The 21,302-nt window shown below is 44.6% G+C and overlaps 1 protein-coding gene across 1 annotated transcript in view; it reads right to left on the bottom strand.

The window, feature by feature from the left end:
- The window catches only part of LOC119164990 (corticotropin-releasing factor receptor 1), a 181,937-nt gene that overhangs the window by 54,540 nt on the left and 106,095 nt on the right, over positions 1-21,302 (bottom strand). Inside the window, exons 6-7 of the mRNA XM_075868576.1 lie at positions 16,466-16,622; positions 12,850-12,980 (exon numbers count right to left, since the gene is read on the bottom strand). Coding sequence (XP_075724691.1) covers positions 12,850-12,980; positions 16,466-16,622 — 288 coding nt within the window. The remainder of the gene's footprint in view (positions 1-12,849; positions 12,981-16,465; positions 16,623-21,302) is intronic.

Raw genomic sequence — 21,302 nt, forward strand, 5'->3', positions numbered from 1 at the left:
CTTAAGTTGTGAGAATGCTGCGTCACAATCTGGTGTCCAGTGGAAGGCTGCATCCTGTCGCAAGAGGTTTTTCAGCGGGTACACGATCTTCACAAATCCTGGAACGAAACGACGGAAATATGAGCATAGGCCGATAAATGAGCGAAGTTCTCGTGTGGACTGCGGTGGTCTAAAAGAGCTCACTGCTTCTATCTTGGAAGGATCGGGTCTGATGCCATCTTTGTCGACCAAGTGCCCCAGCACCAGAGTTTGACGTTCGCCAAAGCAACATATTTTGGAATTCAGAACCAGCCCAGCTTTTTCGATGCAGTCGAGAACAAGACTGAGATGATTGTTATGTTCCTCAAACGTGCGGCCAAAGATCACAACATCGTCAAGGTATAGCACATACATATCTCGCATTTTAGGCCACGTAATACTGTATCCATAAATCTTTCAAAGGTGGCTGGAGCATTACAAAGGCCAAAAGGCATGACATTAAATTCAAATAGGCCATTCAGAGTTACGAAAGCAGTCTTTTCTTTGTTGCTGGGTTCTATAGGTATTTGCCAATAACCGGACCGCAAATCAAGCGTTGAAAAATAGGAAGCGGCATGCAAGCAATCTACGACGACATCAATCCGTGGTAAGGAATATACATCTTTTTTCGTCACATTGTTTAGACGCCTATAATCTACGCAGAATCTTCAGGAGCCATCTTTTCTCTTGACAAAAATTACCGGGGCTGCCCACGGGCTGGACGACTCTTGCACGACACCTTTGTTCAGCATGTCCTTTACTTGTTCAGCGATAACTTTGCGCTCAGAGGATGACACTCGGTAGGGCTTTTGGCGGATGGGGTGTGTAGAGCCTGTGTCTATTCTGTGACGAGCGCAGGACGAGGGTAACTGAAGGGGTGCATCTCTATGTTTGAAGTCGAAAGCAGCAACATGTGGTGTCAAACTCCGCTCGGATGCTGGCGAAATTTGCGTCTGGTCTTACGCGAAAAACGGTCCCTTGGAAATAAGTTGGTGTCCGCAGGTTATATGAAGCACTGGGTCTTGGTGGCGAAGACATGGCTGGTGTCCTTCGTGATTGGCGGCGTTGTTGGCGGCAATATCGAGCGATATGCCCAGTGAAACCACAGTTGTAGCACACGGGAGGGTCACGGTTTATACTATATTCATCGGAACGAATCCTGGGCCACTGCTGTCGGCGAGGAAGTTTGTTATCACGCGAAGAACGGGTTTCTGCAACTCTTTCTGCCACGGATGACGACTTGCGCGCTTCCTTGCGAGAGCAGTAAGTGGCCACTGGATAATGTCACTGCTAATACACCTTGGGAATCATCATGGCTCTGGAACTACTTGAAGTTGAACAATTTAATCAACAAATGAAAACATCGTCTGATCTGTCACTACTTCATCTAAATATTTGCAGCCTGCAGAAGCACTATGACGAACTGCATGTCTTGAACGCATCATCAAAGCACTCACTCCACGCGATTGCACTATCTGAAACCTGGCTCAGCAATGGCGCTGATGCTCCTTATCCATTACCAGGCTATCAACTCGAAATAGCTAACAGATCGAATTTATTGTCAGACCAACCAACTGCGCACTTCATTATCGCACGGGGGGGGGGCATTTTATATTAACGCATCAGTATCCTATTTTGTCAGGCGTGACATTGGTATTACGTCAGATTTATGTGAAAGTTTGTTCATTGAAGTTCAACCTGATCGTACCACAAAAGACTTACTGCTACACAAGACCAAAAAAACCTTGATAGGGGTTGTATACAGGTAATCGCTTAACAAACCCGGACATTTTTCACAAGAGCTTGGAAAACTACTCGACACCTATATTGAACCCAACAGTCATGTCATTTTACTGGGCGATATCAATATCGACATCGCTCAGAAGGACTCTACTAATTCTTCTATGTTGACCTGATCGCTCGCGAAGGTCTGCTGCAATTAATAACATCTGCCACTCGTATAACAAGCTCGCGGCAAAGTATACTTGACCACATTGTAACAAGCCATTCATCACCAATCTTTGTAACGGGCACCATTTCATGTGACATCACTGATCATCTGCCAGTGTTTGCGATATCAAATCCGGCTAACCAAACAACGAAAAATAGTCAAGCGCACATTTTATGACAAGAAGCAGATTTTCAACTCTTTGGCAACAAAAAACTGGCAAGATATATATTCTGCAACTTCAACTGCGGAAAAAATGTAATGCTTTTATCAACATCTTGCAGAGACAGGTGACGGTTGGTGAGACCACTATCACTGTTACAAGAACTAATTTTAAACGCAAACCATGGATAACGGCTGGCCTTTTGCGCTCCATAAACCACAAAAACAACATGTACAAAAAGTTAAAACGGCAACCGCATAATGTCAGCATTTACGCTAGGTACAAGCGATAAAACCACCTTAACAAACTATTGAAAATTCCGAAGCATGGCTACTTCAGTTCAAAAATAGCACAAGCTAATAGTCAGTAAGGCGACGTGGAAAGTTATTGATGAAGCCCTCAATAAAAGAAAGATGGATAGCAATGTTACAGCAATTATTGATGGTAATGACATTATGGTTAATAATACCGCTATAAGCAATGTTTTTAATGATCACTTTGCAAATGTAGGCACTATCAGTAACACAATTTCATGCAACAACACTTGTTGTAGCCTTCCTGGAGGAAAAGACGCGAAATCTATTTTGTTTTATCCAGCAACCAACGATGAAAGAAAAAAATATTTCTTGCACTAAAAAACACCAAGTCAATAGGTGACGACGGCGTATCGGTTCAAATTTTAAAACACTTATCTACACTTATAGCTGAGCCATTAACATATGTCATCAATGATATTTTTGCAACTGGTTGGTTTTCTTCTAAATTAAAGGTCGCCAAAACAATGCCCGTGTTTAAGAAAGGCGACAAGATGAAAGTAGCAAATTATCGTCCTATCACCATATTGCCAGCATTGGTCAAAGTTGTTGAAAGGACAATATATATTAGACTGAACAAATTTTTTGAGAAACACAATCTATACGCACCTGAGCAGTACGGCTTCAGGAAGGGAAAATCGACAGAACGTGCACTATTTAACATTGTTGAAAAAACAAAAGAAAACATAGAAAAAAAATTGCCCGCAGCTTCCCTCGGGGGAACACTGAGGAGGATGCGGAGCATATAATTGGTTAACGGGGTGTTAAAGTGCGATTTACTTGGGTCGATGGCTAAATTGGTTAACGTGGTTGTGAAATGGGGTGTTAAATTGCGACTTACTTGGGTCGATGGCTAAATTGGTTAACGTGGTTGTAGGAGGGGGTGTTAAATGAGTGAACACGTACACACGTATGCGAAAGGGCGGCGCTGGTCGAAGGGACGTCGATCATTGTGTTTGTGGATTCGTTGGAATTCATTTCACCGCGACTTTGGACGTCGACGCGCCGTACAAACCAACCGACGAGCGGCAACTGAGCGAGCGAGTGCCGACCTTGAGTATATATACAGCGCGACGGCGCATGCACTGTCAGCTGTCGAATGTTCGAGAAGGGGGAGAAGCGCAACGGCGCGTGCGCGCGCGTCAGCTGCCGATGTTCTCGAAGCGCGACGGCGCATGCGCTTGCGTCAGCTGCCGATGTTCTCGAAGCGTGACGGCGCATGCGCGCTACATTATACAGCTAACGAATGTTCGTGAAGAGGAGAAGCGCACGCGGTGTGTAGAGGAGGAAGGGTGCACAGATGGTGGAGGAGTGAAGCGCGCGCGGTGTGTAGAGGAGGAAGGGATGCACAGATGGTGGAAGAAGGAGGAGGAAGCTTGCGGATGGCGCCGCACTACAAGCCTCGAGTATTAGATGCTCCGCATCTAATAAACTACTTACAATGGGTATTTTCGTTGACCTCACGAAAGCGTTTCACATGCTTGATCATGACATAGTACGAACCAAGCTAGATCACTACGGAATACACGGGACAGCGCTAACGCTTTTGTCGAACTATATGAATAATAGAGAGCAATATGTGTATGTGAACGGTATGTCGTCATGTCGATGTATAACTAATAGAGGTGTTCCGCAACGTTTGATTCTAAGGCCATTCTTGTTCTTAGCTTATATTAATGATCTGCCATCCACAACATCGGAAGATTGTATCCTTTACGCCGATGACACTAACATATTTGTAACAGCAAAAAACGAAAATATCCTATACCATAAAGCAACAACAGCCTTACAAAAATTACCATCTTCGCTTAATGCAACAAACTACTCGCCAACAGCTCCAGGAGTAATTACATTATCTTCGCCCCCCCCCCAAACACCCACCTTACATTAAGTAATCAGCTTGAAATGAATAACACAGTACTAGAAAGGTTTAGTAATACAAAATTTCTCTGTGTATACTTGGACGCACAACTTTCATGCCACACACACACGTACATGACACAACACTGAAGATATACAGAAAAATACCTATTCTTTACAGGCTACGCTACATTTTTCCTATAAAGACAATGTTAACATTATATCATTCCTTCATACATTCACACATCACATATGCCATAGTAATTTATGGATTGACCTACCTTACACTGAAACCCCTCAAAGTAGCACAGAACACGGCTGTGCGTGCCCTTCTCTCCATACCAGAAACAGACTCAGCTTCCTGTGCTTATAGACTACCAAACATTCAACCCGTCACAGTTTGCGTCAATTACCGTGTTTTACTACTTGTCTACAAACTTTTGCATAATGCTGTTCAATGCCCGTCTATAGCATTACCTTATCAATCGCCCACATATTCCTTACGTTCTACGTTAGGTAAACCGTTATGCATACCTCACATAAAGACTAACTACGGATCACATTCATTTTCTTATATTGCATCAAAACTCTGGAACATTTTACCTTGTATCATCACAGCATCCACATCATTTCATTTGTATGAACAATGTTTTCGCGATCACCTGCAAAACTCACAACAGTAATACATGAATTAGGAATATTATTCCAATTTCTCTGTGGTTATATGTATTTTTGTATTGCTATGTATCAATTATATGTACTTATTGTATTTCGTTGCACTTGTATGCACTTACCATCTGTTGGTAGCTCAGCAGTACCTATTACTGTTAAAAAACGGACGCCTGCAACTGACTTGACTGGGCTCTGGGGTCCTACCTGTATAATAACCTGCCATTATATGTATGATACACAATAAAACTGATTGATTGATTGATTTGGAATCAATTGTATTCGTCGTAAGTTGCATCTTGGTAGTAGGGTCGGTACTGTCCTTGCCGCAGCGGGACGTAGTCCGGCTGAGAGTTCTGAGTATAAGAACGCGGCTGTCCTCGTCGTGATCAAGCGTCATAGGCAGGGTCTCTATCGTATAGACGTGGCTGATACTCAGGTGTGGCATCAGAATCCTCAATGCCCTTCGCCACTCGGTGCGAGGAGAATGAAGCAACGTTTCGCTCGAACTCTGGTGGCTGATAGGGGGAATGAATGCTTGGGCGGTGTGCCACTTGCGCGTAGAGGCCGAGTTATTCACGTACAATTTGCCGGATCGTTGATGCAAGATCAAACGCCTGGTTGCTGTCTATACTCGCGATAGTCGTCACATTGGCTAGCCTGCCAAACTTCCGCGTGATGCGCTTCGTCTTCAGTTGCTCAGAAGTGCGGCAATGGCGAATGACGTCGGGGACAGAGGTCAATTAAGGGGTCTTTTGCGATGAGGAAACTGTAAACATCCTCGGAGATTCCTTTTAGAATGTGCCCGACTTAGTCTTCTTCAGAAATTCTGGAGTCAATGATCCTACATAGCTTTATGACTTCCTCAATGTAGGTCGTGCAAAGTTCACCTGGCACTTGAGCGAGTTGCATTAGCGTCTGTTCTGCTCTTTTCTTTTTCGTTGTTGGGTCGCCGAAACGCTCTTTAATCTCATAAACAAATCTGTCCCACGTCGTTAGCGTTTCCTCCTGATTCTCGTACCACATTATTGCAATATCCGTCAGAAAGAACGCGACGTACAAAAGCTGAGAAGCGGCATTTCATTTGTTGGCGGCGCTCACACGTTTGTTATGAATGAGCCAAGCTTTGACGGCTTCATCTGGTCTGCCGGCGAAGGGATGAGCATCTCTGAGTTGTGAAGCCGAACTGGTCTGCGCAGAAGTCAAGAGGGGTCGGTGTTCATCTGCGTTGTGGGACATGTCCAGCCCAGATGGATTAGGTGGAAGTCCAGCAAGGCGACGGCTCCGTCGAAGAACTTGCGGTTCAACCTCCTTCTTCGGGTGTCGATTGCCCAGCACCACCACCACAACTGTTACAGCAAGCTGTGATGAAATGGTTTTATTTACAGGAGGTGAGCGATGGTCGTTCACGGCAGCGCACTGCGATCGTGCCAAGACTCTTCGTCTTCCTCTCCTTCTCTTTTCCGCCTTTTACTACTCCGCTACAATATTATAGTGGCTACAAACGATTGGTGTGTTCCAACTATAAAATGCACTGCACCGATAAAATTTAAGAGTATATCAGAATTATAAAGCTGTAAAATATTATGTGTTTAGCTGACATGCCTTGGTAATATACATATACTTTGAGCGGTTGTTATCCCGGCTGCGGCGGCTGCATTTCCAATGGAGCCGGAAATGTTGTAGGCCCGTGTTCTCAGATTTGGGTGCACGTGAAAGAACGCCAGGTGGTCGAAATCTTCGAAGCCCTCCACTACGGCGTCTCTCATAATCATATGGGGGTTTTAGAACGTTAAACCCCACATATCAATCAATATGGGCCGTTGTTGCATGCGCAGGCTTTGTGTCGGCGCTGCAATGAAGTTCTTTCAAGAACGGTGCAAAAAAGTGTTGTCGCGTTGAGCAGGCATGTGGTTGAGGCCGCCTTTTCTGCAGTTTCTCTCATCTGATTATTATTACGATAACAATTACACAGACAGACTCGACACAGTTTTGCCATCACCGTCACCGTAATGTCCCGTATAAAGTCCAAAATGAGCAGATTGCCCAGTGCATCGTACGTTCTACCGCAGGTGTGTGCACTCGAGCGGGGGTGACGAATGTTGTTGAAACTGAAATTAAACTAGTCGACCCTTTTCCGTCGCGGCGCATGCGATTATTCCATCCTCCCTCCCCCTCCCACTCCCGGCTGCGTTAGACTGACCATCGAGTTTTGGGACGTTAAACCCCACAAATCAGACTGACCATCAAATGCTCAAGCTGAGAAAAAAACACCCCTCCGAGCGTAAAACGACACGACGACTAGAGTGTACCCCTTCTAGTACACTTTAACGAGGTAGGGTAGGAGAATGCTCGAGAAGCATCTGTGAACTTTCATTTTACGAACGCGGTCGCCATAGCCGGCGCGTACGCTCTCTCGGAAGCCACCAGCGAGTGGCTCGTAAACCCTTGTACGCGCTGCCTTCGCAACCGAATGACTGATGAGGCTGCGCGAAAAGTGTGCTTGAAGTGGCCGTATTCCCTGTATAGCTGCCAGCCTCACTTCGTATAGGATTATAATTTGTTGCTATCGCATTCATTGCTTCGCCCTCGCGAGAATTTTGTGCACTTGACTTGTTTTTATTACTATACGTATTGCTCTTGCATATAAAAGCGCAAACAAAAGCGATAAACAAATAGTATAGTGATTGCCTTCGGAAGGAGACACTACACTGACCAATTTGAGAACTAGAGATTACGCAAAACAAGGACATAAAGAAAAAAAGGCGGAAATAGAAGAAGAAGAAGAAGAATAACTTTATTTATGAAGTCCAGCGAAGTTGATTTGGGGCGGGCCTAGGCGTCGGCCACGAGCCCTTGGGCTCGGGCGGCTTCCTCGGCTCGCTGGACGGCCCACAGTTGTTGTTCGAATGAGGAGCTGAGCAGAGCCCCCTCCCAGCGTGTCCTGCGGTCCGAAACTGCCTCTTCGTGGTTTTCATCGTTGCTTTCATCTAAACTCGAGCATTCCCATAGTATATGTGAAAGTGTTGCCCTTTCATCGCAAACCTTGCATTTTTCTGTTAAATACAGATCAGGGTAACAGAGACTAAAGAGAACTGGATTCGGATAAGTATATGTTTGCAGTTGTCGCCACGCAACTGCCTGTTTTTTATTTAACCTGTTGTGTGGCGGAGGGTACTTTCGCCTTTCTAGCTTATAGTGCTGCGTTATTTCGTGGTAACTAGTCATGCGGTCCCCCCACTCCCACTCCCCCCCGTGTGGATAAAACAAAAAGCCAGCAAAGCACATCACACAAAGCCTGAAAGTAGCACGGAGACAGGCAGGGTTCTTTGTTTCTTTTAGGTTATTACGACGAAAGCTGTTATAAGATCACAAAAAGGGTCGCGCGTGCCGTAGTTGTCCGCCGCCGCCGGTGACCGTAACTAATATCGCAAGAAATAAAGAAAAAAACAACTAAGGTAACTAAAAGACCAAGTACACAATGGTATTCGAACTCGATCGGTCCCCTGTGAGCCAGCCCAGTACTCTAGCACAGAGCCACGCCGGTGCTCCTTAACTCCGTGGCAAACTGGCCTTGGACAAGCTTGATGTCGGTAAAGAAATTGCGTTGATATGAGTAGTAACGTGTTTTAGAATAGCAAAAGAATACACAGGCGTCACACAATGCGATTTGAGTCACGTGTGGGTTGCCGAAAGCTTGTTTACTTGTTTCTCTGTTCTGGCTCTTACCCAATAAAGAGGATTAGCTAAGAAGCTGGCGGGTAATGCAAGTGAGCAATAAAGGACTATGCAGGATAACGGGAAAAGTGATTACTTTGTTCGTTTTTAACAGAATAGGGTAATCTTGACGCAACAAAAGAGATAAAAAAATTAAAAAAGAGAAATAAGTAGAATTTTCGGAATGACTTAGAATTATTCATATTACATAATTCTTCTATATTTACCAGCTTATTACAAAAGCTTCAGGCATAATCTTTAATCGTCGTTAGCCCCAGCACCAAAAATTACACCAAGTTCCTATAACAAGCAGATATAGCACGCTTCTCCGAAGAATGACGAAGGATGAATGCTCGCGTAAACTGTACAAAAATTATGATTTTTTTACGGCGTATAGTGGGTACTCTGCAAGTGTACTTGTTGCAGTTACCGAGAGAGTGTTTTAAAAGAGGCTGCAAAAAGCCGCTTTTCCAGCGTTTTGTTTTTTCGGTCCTCCTCCTGGTTCTTTCTTGTTCCCTCTTACAGTTTTTTTCTCTTTATTTATATTGATTTATATTTTCTTTTCCAGATTTTTTTCTTTTTCACTCTTTCTATTTCTCGCTTGCTTCCTCTTTCAATTTCTGTACGTGGTTTGTGTTGTGTTTTCCTAGTAACACTAGTAATGACCGCGCGTAATGTCATCATAATGCGATCAAAGAACAAGAAGACTTCCGTTTGGCGCGAGCGCGTGCTCAATATGCTACAGCTGGGCATGCTACATGTGGTTTCGCCAGCGTTAAGCGAAGACAAGACAACATACGATGGCATGCGACAGCCCAGCCCCCTAAACGCCTCCACACTTCGAAAGCACGATCATGATTATTACCTTACCAGGACTCGCACTAAGTTTTCCCTAAGGTTTTCCCTATTCCACACTAAGTTTCTCTATGTCACCTTAAGTTTTCCCCACGTCACACTAAGTTCTCCCTATGTCACACTAAGTTTTCCCTATGTCACACTATGTTTTCCCTATGTCACACTAAGATTTCCCTATGCCACACTAAGATTTCCCTATGTCACACTAAGATTTCCCTATGTCACACTAAGATTTCCCAACGTCACACTAAGTTTTCTCTACGTCAATCTATATTTGAACTTCGAACATACAGGCGTGTGCTGTTCTCGTTGCTATAAAAAACAAAAAAACGTGACGATAGACCTGGACAGACGTTTGTAAAATACCTAATGCGTTTGATAAATATCCCATAAAATTATGCCTATGAGATTCGTACCTACACACTTCTTGGACTCCAATGGCATTATCTCTAGCAGTCATCGCTTAATTGTTTCGCCTTGTCGTTCTTGGCAACAAGTTTTAACCTGCGGCTGATGATACTAGAGACCTAAGCTGACACTTCTCCTTTCACCTTCAATTCCAGCGCGTAACAAAGATAATTCAGGGAATTCATTCAAGTGACGACGCGTCACTGCACTGCTGGTAACAGTACTCCAGATGCGCTCGTGTTTTCAAAATGATCGTCTGGGCTCGCGTGGGCAATCATCTCGAGTATTTGGGTCGAGACCAAACACAACGCTACGCAGCAGAGTTTTCAGCGCTCGCACGACACGACGTGCGCACTGGAGAAGAAAGAAAGAATCGCAACACAAGGTGCAGATATATATAAATCCTACTGAAGCACCTTTTTCACTAGGACGACCATGCGGGCGACATGAGTGTATTCGCATTCCGCTTGCTCAGCCAAATTGAACGCGGATAAGTCGATACACCAAAAGCAATTCCACCAGCCGACATGCGCTTGAGTGGTCACCTGCCGGCCCACACTCCTACACCGTTTCCGAAGGCCTGCGTCGATGTTTGTGCCTGCATGCAGCAGCTACTGGCATTTTAACTCGATGCGTCAGCAGTGTTTCTTCGCTTCTCGCCTCTGGGAAAATGATCTCTGTTCCGCGTCGGCGAATATATTTCACGGCAACGACTTGAACGGTTGATGGCGATGCAGGTGAACATATTTTGGTTCCTAAATGTTTATTCTTCTTCTCTGCCTATTTGTGGCTCCTCATGGTCTTCTATTTATTTATTTACTTTGTATTTGCGCGCATCTACCCATGACTGTTTTTTTTACTTTGTTGGGAAAGGAGCCTCACATTAAATGTCTCCGAAAATCTAAGGTTAGGGTGGTGTCACTGGCTTCATGTTCATGTCAGCAGCGTGTGCGCGCACATGAAAAACCGATAAATTTTTTTCTCGAGAACGACTGAAGCTGCACATTCTGTTTTGGTTGTATTAGCTCGAATGCATTTCTCATTAATGTTGTCCTCTGAGATACACCGAATGAACTTCTGGAAGAACAAATCGAAACTTAAAATCTCGACAAAAATATACAGAATGGCAAGCTTCCTCATTTTTTTTTCGCTGTTTTTCGGCACAAAAGGCTGCCAGGTTGGACGAACAAGGTAACGTGCTTTGGAGCAAGTTTTATTTGTCCTTGTTAAGGCTTTGGACGATTTGTCAGCACTGAGGGCAGAAAAAATCATGTTCGTAGCATTGAAAATAATTCTATTCGGCTAAACTCATCTTCTTTTTCTCTCTTTTTTTTTGTCCTGCCCAAGAGCGAGGCAGAGTGAAGAAAAATAAAGCAGGCGTGGTTAGCACCCGTGATGCGGGCACTGAAGAACATGCACGTGAATCTGATTGAAAGTGCGTGAGCAAACAGAGCCAGAGAGCAATAACCATACGAATAACACGAGAACGAGCTATGCTGCTCCAGCGTTCTACTGGGAGCTCCGGTGAAAGAATTTCAGGAATGCACGGTTTCTTTCTTTCTTTCTTTCTTTCTTTCTTTCTTTCTTTCTTTCTTTCTTTCTTTCTTTCTTTCTTTCTTTCTTTCTTTCTTTCTTTCTTTCTTTTTATTATTTAGCGCTTGTTTGTCGCACTCGTAGTGACGCACCAACAAATCAGCTCCGCTAGTTGCCCTCTTGCTTCAAGCCGGGCTATCTTTTTAATGTCTAAGAGAAAAATCTACAGGCATCACAGAGAACGCCAACTTCTCCTGAGCACATGCGCAACTGACATAGCCTAATTATTGGCGTATAATCCCTCTATAATGAATGTGGAGACAATGCGCACCTGAAACATCGTCGTCCTTTGTGACAACTGTTTTTTCGTATGTATCTTCTAAAGCGAAAGCCTTTGTTCCCTCATCAAACTGGAAAATCGCCTGTCGGACTCTGCACCGCACGTTGGCATTGTCAACACGAGCGATACAAAAAAAAAAAACAAGAAAACTTTCATCTCGTGAGAACATCACCGTATGACGTCATCGTGAACTCACACATATTATAGATTTTCTGAAAACAAACCAGTGGGAACTCTGGCGCTGCGATCTTTCAGCGACTACGAAAATTATGAGTAGTACACGGATTTGCCTTGTCTTCATACTTGCGAGCCTCGAATCGCACTTGTGGCTTCGTTTATTTCTTTGTTTTGGTTTTGTTTAAAAGGAAAGAACGAATCCCCTTGGTCTTTATGACCCGATTTGAACTAGTAAGCCTAAAAGATTAAGGTGATGAAACCCAACCACTGAACATTCGTTGTTTTTTTTATTTCGTGAAAAAAACATCTCCAAGCCACACAAACACAAACGGAGCCAAAAGTACGAAGATTAGACAAATTCCTGTACTAACCATCATTCCCATGCTAGAGTGTACCCATGCTCGCTGAAGCGCCGTGCGTTGCAGCTCCCGTAGACACTCGTGCCACATTTACCTCTACTCTACTTCTAGGAAACTTTATGACACATACCGCAATAGGTAGCATCATGATGACGCCATTACGAAGTCATCGTGATGTTACGTAATGTGAGGCCACAAGATGGAGTCATCACATGACACTGTTACCAGGTAAAAGATGGGCCGATCACGGAGGCAGTGCAAGAGCAGCGGCGGTGCAAAAAGGTTCAGTGCCTCCAATCTTGGAGGTCATGCTAAACCACGATCGGGTAGAAATAAACTTCGTGTCGTTCAAGGCGAATGCATATAAGAACCCCATGAGCGTTTTTTTTTTTTTGTCCAACAGTGGCGCCATCTGTTAATTTTTCTTGACCCAGCCCCCACAACAGTTATTTCAAGCACACAATGCGTATGAGAAACATAAAGCTCACCAGGAGGGCGACCATCATGGGACCGCTGATGATCCAGACGAAGACGGAGTTCCCGTAGCCGCGCCAACAGTGACTCCGCATGCGGGACTCCATGACGAAGCTCCAAGCCAAAACGCACAGGGCTGGCAACCCTGCGCATCAAGAGAGAACGCGATTAGTACATCTCACTATGAATGTACTATGGAGGATTAAAATTACAAAGTAGTGTTGCCTGTGCTCTCACACGTGAAAAAAAAAGACGTGAAATCAATGGCAGAAAACACACACACGCAATGGTAAAACACTGTTTTAGCAATTAGGTCCACCTTTTCTGTGCCCTTAGAAAAAAACGATGCAGAGGAACAAAAAAAAAAAGTCCGATGTCCATTCCAGCACTCATCGCCAGCCCAGTAGCTGGGAGCAATCGCTAAATCTTTTTTTAATAAAGGGTATTATACGTAAGATTGATATGCGGGGTTTAACGTCCCAAAACCACCCTATGATTATGAAAGGTGCCGTAGTGGAGGGCTCCGGAAATTTGGACACACCTGGGGTTCTTTAACGTGCACCCAAATCTGAGCACACGGGCCTACAACGTTTCCGCCTCCATCGGAAATGCAGCCGCCACAGCCGGGATTTGCTCCCGCGACCTGCGGACCAGCAGCCGAGTACCCTTGCCACTAGACCACCGCGGCGGGGCATTATACGTAAGAGCAGATTTCAAAAAAAAAAAAACCTACTGATGGCGGTATTCTTTATAAATGCGAGAGAATTATGGGAGGACACGATGGATAAAATACGGTTTAAAATACGACGATTCGAAAACCCTTCTAACTATGTAGTGACGTCATGTTTGACATCATAATGTAACATGATCACGTAACGATTATCTATAACGTCAATGTCGTATGCATACCCGCTGTGGTAGCACAGCGAATAATTGATGTATCGTAAGCTGTGAACTCGATAACTTGGGATCGACTCCCGGACACGTGGGCAGTGGTTTTGCTGAGGCCGAAATGAAAAAAAAAACAATAAATAACGTGCTCTTAGATTTAAGTGCCCATCAAAAAAAACCAGGTGGTAAAAACTGTTTGGTAGTATACTTTGGCGTTATACTGTATTATACTGAAATACTTTTACACCTTTACATTAAACATTATTAAAATTACGTTGCGTACTTTTACGTTAAAATCAGTACGAATTTGCCACCCGTGGAAGGCCTCATATATTTTATCGTATTTTCGATTCGTATGAGCGCAGTTTATTTTTTACATACTTTTAATATGCGGCTAAACATTAGCAGATAATCCCTAAACACACTCTCATAAAACGAGAACACGAAAAAGTTTTTTTTCACAATGAAGTTGTCCTAAAGTCTGCCTTGTGTAGACGTAGCAGCAGCAGCAGCAGCAGTAGTAGTGGTGTAACAAACCAGCTTGTGGGTGAAGTTGGTAATGCATATTTTTTTTTTCTTTTTTTTAAATATCAAGCGCCAACTGTTTAACGTCAATCACACCGTGTTCTCCTGTGAGCTGCGTTAAAAATGTAGTGTCTAAAATCCTTCAATATGAAAATTGGTTGTTGTAGTAATTGTCACCAAGGTCCATCGACGAGGGAGGCGTCAATAAATAGATCAACGAAGCAAAGTTATAAGGATTATGACAACGATTGAAATTGATACTACTATTTGATTTTTATTTAAGCATAACTTTTCTCCTTGTTTTAGATGACAAATATATGCTAGAAATGATTTCGACTATGACATTTTGCACCAAAAGTAATCATCATCATTATAGTATTGGGTTCACTGTGAGACAGCTTGTCCCGCTGCTGTTATTGCTTGGCTGTTTTTATGAGTATACTGCGGGAATTTCGCCGTCGTTCTCTTCAAAATAGGTTGGTGCTGTGACATCGCGTCGCCTCAGCAGTCTCCTGCCGTCACCTTTTTTTTACGATAACATGACATTTATTTTACTTTGCTTTCTTGCTCTTGCGGAAGAAGTAATCCTACTAAGGAGGAAAAAAAAGAGCAGTGGTTGGTGTCACGCCCGTCAGCTGCTCGAATAATGCTGACGGTTGTGACTCTCGACCATAATGAGTGCATTAGCGTGCATAGTGCGTCACATTAGCGTCGAAGAAACATCGGCAAAGCATTCCCTCCGGGGAGTGAGGAGTGTTGCAAAGAGGGTGCAGCCTGCGTGGTAATTTCGGCATCGTTTTAACCTGCCGTACCGTATTCCCCGAGAATAACGCCTGCTTGCCCTAATGTGTGTGTTGGTTCTTCGTGGTGGCGAAAAACCGCTGACCACGGGATAAAGAGATCAGGGCGTCATTTGCCTCGAAATGAATCGCGAATGCGCCTCGCCTGCAATATGTTTCTCCAGCACGAAACTTAGATGCCCTGCTTACCATGCAGGGGAGTGCTGACCTATAGGTAATGGGCGTTGTATACATCGGCGAGGCGTATGTACGCTGTGGAGTGGTAATTTTATTTTAAGTTCGGGTAATCACTTTGTGTCTAGCCGTCCGGAAAGCATTTACATTCACACAAATTGAATAAAAATGAGACACTGACTGACAGACACTGACTGACACAGACACTGACTGACACAGACAGAGAGACAGACATATGCACCTGTTTCTTATGTAGACGGAGACAGACAGAGGCAGACATATGCACCTGTTTCTTATACAGACAGACAGACAGACAGACAGACAGACAGACGGACGGACGGACGGACGGACGGACAGACGCACCTGTTTCTTATGTAGACGGACGCATATTCTATTGCAATGTTGAGTAATGCTAATAAAATTGAGTAATCTAGTGTTGGCACTCTCTTTCTCTCTCCTTTACTTACCAAGATAAGAATAGTTTTCTTTGTATATACAGTGTCTCTAGGATTCTGCTTTGTTGTACCGCCCCGTTTTATTAAAGAATTGAAGACAGTCCCTGCAACCCTTCATTAACATCAAGGGTTACAGTCTATTTTATAAGACTTTCGAAGCCAAACTGTACTCTGCGAATATTCGCATTTGAAAACTTTCTAAGTGTGTGCGGAGAACGCTGCTAAACGTGCGAGTGCGTTAGTTGTCCTCTCTTATTCTTCCGTTTTCTATTTTGCAGTTCCTTCTACCTTCCCCAAGTAGGGTAGCAAACCGCGTACAACCTCGTTGACTTCATTGCCTTTCTTTTCACTTTTTCTCTACGTGTGGTTTTCTTCTGTGTTCGATTTTCATTGTTGTTTTTACATCTTTCTTTCTCCCTTTTTGTTCTCTCAGCGAAAGGTGGCAAACTGAATGTTCCTGTTTTTGTTCCCTCTTTACAATGTCACACATTATTTCTCTTCCTGACTAAAACATCCGTTTAGTCTGGTGGACGAAACAACAACGTCGACAATTTTTTCAATGTCATAATCTGCGGAAGTTCATATTTGATTAATAAACCATGCAGCAGAAGTGAATCCCCATAGTGGAACCAGGATATTTTCATTAGTCGCCAATTTTGGTATGCTATTCATAAAATTTCTGTTCCAAGAAAAAAAAAGAAAAACAAGAAAGTGCTCCGAGTCGCATGATAAGTGTACACTAAATTGCAGACACCGCCTTACTAAAGTGTTTTTTTAACACTCACCCCATCCGATGAGATAGTAGAGCTTGAAGGGTGCGTCTTGTTGAAACACGGAAACGGCGATGCGAGAATGAAGCAGAAGACCCTCGACGAACATCCAGTTGATGGACGCCATGGCCGCATACAGCTTCAGCGACAGCACGCTTTTGCAGAGCCAGTCCTGCACCAAATGTTGAGCGCTTTCAGGGTTCAGTGAGATGTTTCAAGATGTATTTTTTGCCCATCGGTATTGTAGTGGGAACAGTCTATCCACAGCATCATTTGCCTTTTGCTGACAACACTTTAATACATTCATGCACCATCTGGTTTCAGAAGTTAGCTCGTAGATATATATGGTTAGATATTCCACGGGAAATTTCCTTTGGACTCTGTATAAGTGCTGTGTAAGCGCAGAGTTTTATTGCGTAGTTATAAACATTACTGAAACGATGTGATCGGGTGGTATCACCATCATATTGTTACGGGGATTACATTGATCTCATTTCCAGTGTTTCCAGCGTCTGGAACGGGCTTACAGGAGGCGTATACGCTGCAACCACCGAAGCGCTAGTTTTGTATTAGAAGGGTCCTGCAACGTTTCATAATATGTTCGCCAAATGACTTAAACAAAAAAGCTTATGCCTCACGAATCGACGGCTGCGAACATTTTAGATACGAAGCAGGTCTTAGACTAGTGTGTGTAACAATGTCCCTCCGCACGACCGCGCCACGCGCCGAAAATGTTGGCGCGGTGCCAAGTAGGTCAAGCCGCTGCTGCGCGTTCACGTCACTCTCTCCCTCGCCGGCCATGCGCTGGCCGCGGCGCACGCAGCCGCCGCCACGTCCGTTCGCCTGCAACACCTGCCGCGACCACCGCTTTGCTACACCACGGACTCGTCAGTTCACGCGCAATGAACCTGATGAGTGCCTAAAGTACGCGTTGAAACATGTCTGTACAGGTCACCTAAAGGTCCTCCTCCAGCCACCGCTTCAAACGAATCTTCCAGCGCAAACCACACCACCCGCGTTAGCGCCGTTCAACCCGTGCGTAACCGGGTGCTGCTCATCATCTCATCAGGGTTCCTTTCGGGGAGATGGTCCAAGTATTTAAAATCTCTAAAGTGCGAGGGGAGTTCCAAAGATTCGTTGCAAGCTTTAAGCGCTTTCTCTTTTTTCTTTTCTTACAAGCAAGCGCGCAGAAAGCTACGTAAGGGAGGGGAATAACAAGTCGGCAGAAAGATGCGCCATTGGTCAACACGCGTCGTGACTTTCAATTATTTTCTTCTTTTTTTTATTTGAACGTGTGGCTTACGTTCAGTGTGATCGCGAGCATGGGCACGTGGAAACGTGGCGGCACCCGTGGTGTCCGTGGTTACTATGCAGGTCACGATGCTCAAATCATCCAAAAGCCATTGCATTATGGCATGGTCATTTCAGTTACCAAGACGAAACATTTACCAAGACGAAAACTGTTACCAGCTTCATTTACCAAAACGAAACAATTTCTAGCTATCTTTGAGAGTTTATTGTGGGTTCAAGGCCAAGTTCTGCGTACTGATGATGTTTAACTCACGTGTTTTCAGGTGCCTTGACTGCCAATCAGCAACGTTTTGTGACTGCTGAATAAAGTGCTGCAGGACCCCCTCGAAGTTTCACGCAGTCAGAATCTTGACGCGAGCAATCTTCCACGTCGTCTTAACATGTTGTACTAGAGAGGGCTTCTGTTCCACAACTACAAAATTCTACGATGTCACCATAGCCTTGCCTTGAATTCCCCGTTTGCATGTGCTATATTGTGATGACGGGGAGAGTGCACAGCATCCAAGAAGTACATCAGACGAATGCTTCTTGAACAGGACGTTTTATTTGAGGCGGCTATCGTGCTTATAGCCACTGTGAAACGATATCAAGTACAATCGGGCGCGACTGAGTGCAAGCATAAATAAACGCTATTTCTAACAGTAGAAGGTTATGCGCACGCGCATAGAGCGCCATCTACTTTGCAGCAACATGGCTTAAGTTTTCGTACACCAAGAGCACATGTAAAACTAATTAATACAATTTATATGTATTCTTTGCAAGCATGGATGCTTAGCCTGGGAGCTAGGACACTCATCTTCGTGTCGTGGGGCCGGGCTTCAAGCCCAGTCATACTAATGAAAATTTATTTTCTTTTGTTCATTAATTTCTTTATGGGCGATGATGCGGAACAGAGAACAGATGAACAATCAGGAAGTTTTTTTTGGATTAGGCGTAGTGTTGCTCAGACGTTTGATAACCTATTCAGGTCACCATCAGCTGCTAATATTCAATAATCGGAGGACTCGGTCCTTTCGTTTACGTATACGCAACAGTTGTCAGTGATAGATATTTTGCACTGTCGCAATACGTCGTCGCTGCAGCTTAAGCGGAACGAAAGCTTAAGCACGCCGAGCACCGACTGACAGTGTGAGCTGGGCTCGACTGCTCCAGCCAGTAGTATAGTAGATTCATTCGTGAGCGGAAACGGGCAGCTCGCGGGAGTACGGAAGAGGCGGCCGGGTTTCATAAATTATGCTCTCGGCTACCTAAATAATCGCACATCATTATAGAGGACGCCTGTTATCTGTAGGCGCAGTTAATCCTTTTATGCCGGCAGGGAACAACATTGGGAGTAACGCTATTGCCACGATGATCAGCCTCACGAAAATACCCGTGCACGCGCTTAATTTCAAACATTAAGCCACAACAAAATGAAAACTCGTGCTAGGGTAACTGTTCGACACGAGCAATGTAGGGAGTCCAGATGTGATTCAGTGGAAGTTACGGAAAACGCTGCGTTGAAACGACAACGACGAGCTAAAAAAGGCCCGGTTACTGTTACAGAAAGCACAACCAAATAATTAATAGCTGTGCTCCTACTTTGCTGTTCTTCAGTACAGGTGCACGAGCTACATGTAAAAACGCAACGCAAGTACAAATAAAACATTTTGAGACGGCACTTTCGGCTGTTGATCGATGCTGCAATTATTGCTTCACCAGCACACCGAGCGACTAACAGGCGTCTCGGAAGGCAGCTGAACATTGTAACCCCCATGGCGTAAAGTAAATTTTGTGAAAATAATGTGCTTTATCTGATGACGTGGGCAGCGTGATTAAATAGGTTGCTTTGTAGGGAAAGTGCTCGAAAGTGGGTGCGAATAACGGCAAAGCCACAGCGGACTGACGAATCAAGAATCTCTTCTGTTGTCACGTACAAAAAATAGGGTATGTGTGGCACCTTCACCGTTCGTAACGCTGCAACTTTTTATTGAAACATTCTTTTTTTAATCAGAGACAGTGTATGTGTGTGTGAGAGAAAGAAAGATAGAAACGAGAAGAAGAGGATGGCAAGCATGTCAACTAGGTGGCAGTCTGGTTTGTTACCCTTTCTGAGGTTGAGGGATGGGAACAAAAATGCGGACCGGGAATGAAGCGAGAACTCAGTAGCAGGCACGGCAGAACGGATCGATCGCAAACACGTCTGTTCTATAAAAATTGCAGTAGCGCACAAATAGCCTTCTGGGCCGTCGAATAATCTGCACATGTGGAGAAAATCTTCAGTTTTCATATGAGGTTCTCTACGGTGAAGCCGCTGTCTGCGCAGAGGTGGGTAGATCGTGGTATTACAGCACGAAGAAACAACTAGAACGCCACTGATACATACAAGTCACGTCTTTGCATTTGTCATTTGGCGCTGCACGATGAAAATCGGCAAACACCAACTAGTTCTGCAGCAGGTGCACCTACGAAGGTGCGCCGGACTTTGTTATTGCGAGCGTGTGCACAAAAGCGATTCTGTCGTTTGAAGTGAGGTGTGGGTACGTGACGGTTTGTATTCCCCGGTGAGAGTAAGTACAGTGCAAGGGGGACAAAGAGACCAACGATCGACATATCGTTTGTTTAGGCACTCGTACGTGAAAAATGCTATACACCTGGGCGGTGCTTCAGTCGTGCAAAACAAGTTGCATGCCTTCGAAGCAAGGAACGGAAAACGAGCTGATAAAGAAACATAAAAAACGTACGTTGTGTCCATCACGATGTTACTGACTGGTACACTACGCTGGCGAGCTCTGGGCTTAGCTATTGATTCATACATTCCGATGAAGCGAAACTAGAACAGATCGACGCCCTTATAGTTGGACCATTGGGCACTCTCGCTAACATTCCAACGAATATTGGCATGTGCCTATTCTGTATGAACTGTGGGAATCGTGGGCTCCTGCCGTTTTAGCGCTTCGCTTTTCTGCTAGCGTTGGTGCTGGCCTTGTGCGGCTCGGGCGTCGGAAACATGGCCACCATGGTTTCGTCGCCAGGCCTTTTTGTCTGGAGGAAGCTGTGCGTCGGTTTTCCTTGCACGGAGACACGTGTACGAACCATAACCTACTCTACTCCTGGCCTGCCCAGAGAGCCCCTCTCCAGCACCCACGTTATAGTTCAAACCTTCTGCCACTAGGGCTGTAACCTACGGACGGCGTGGCGCTAGTCAGCACCTCTTCGCTGACTTCACCTTCAGCGTTTGTAGTCATACTTTGGCTAACAGAGCACTCATAGTACGTAATGATTATGCACAAACGAAAATAATTCAGGGATAGATATACTAAAGGTCATTCAGAAGTATTTAACAATTAAATCGACGTGACACCACATAGGCTGTCCTACACCATATAAGTCTACAGGTTCCCACTTTTGTCAACCAGTGTGCAATAAACAGTTAAACGCACAGAACCGCTTACTTGACCAGCCATCCGAGCGAAGAAATAGTCATATATATTCCAGAAGTTCACCACAGAATGCAGGCATTCTTACCCCAGCGCCGTAAAAACATCTATAATGTAGCAGA

The sequence above is a fragment of the Rhipicephalus microplus genome, chromosome 1 (genome assembly GCF_043290135.1).
Source record: "Rhipicephalus microplus isolate Deutch F79 chromosome 1, USDA_Rmic, whole genome shotgun sequence".
NCBI classification, from domain to species: domain Eukaryota; kingdom Metazoa; phylum Arthropoda; class Arachnida; order Ixodida; family Ixodidae; genus Rhipicephalus; species Rhipicephalus microplus.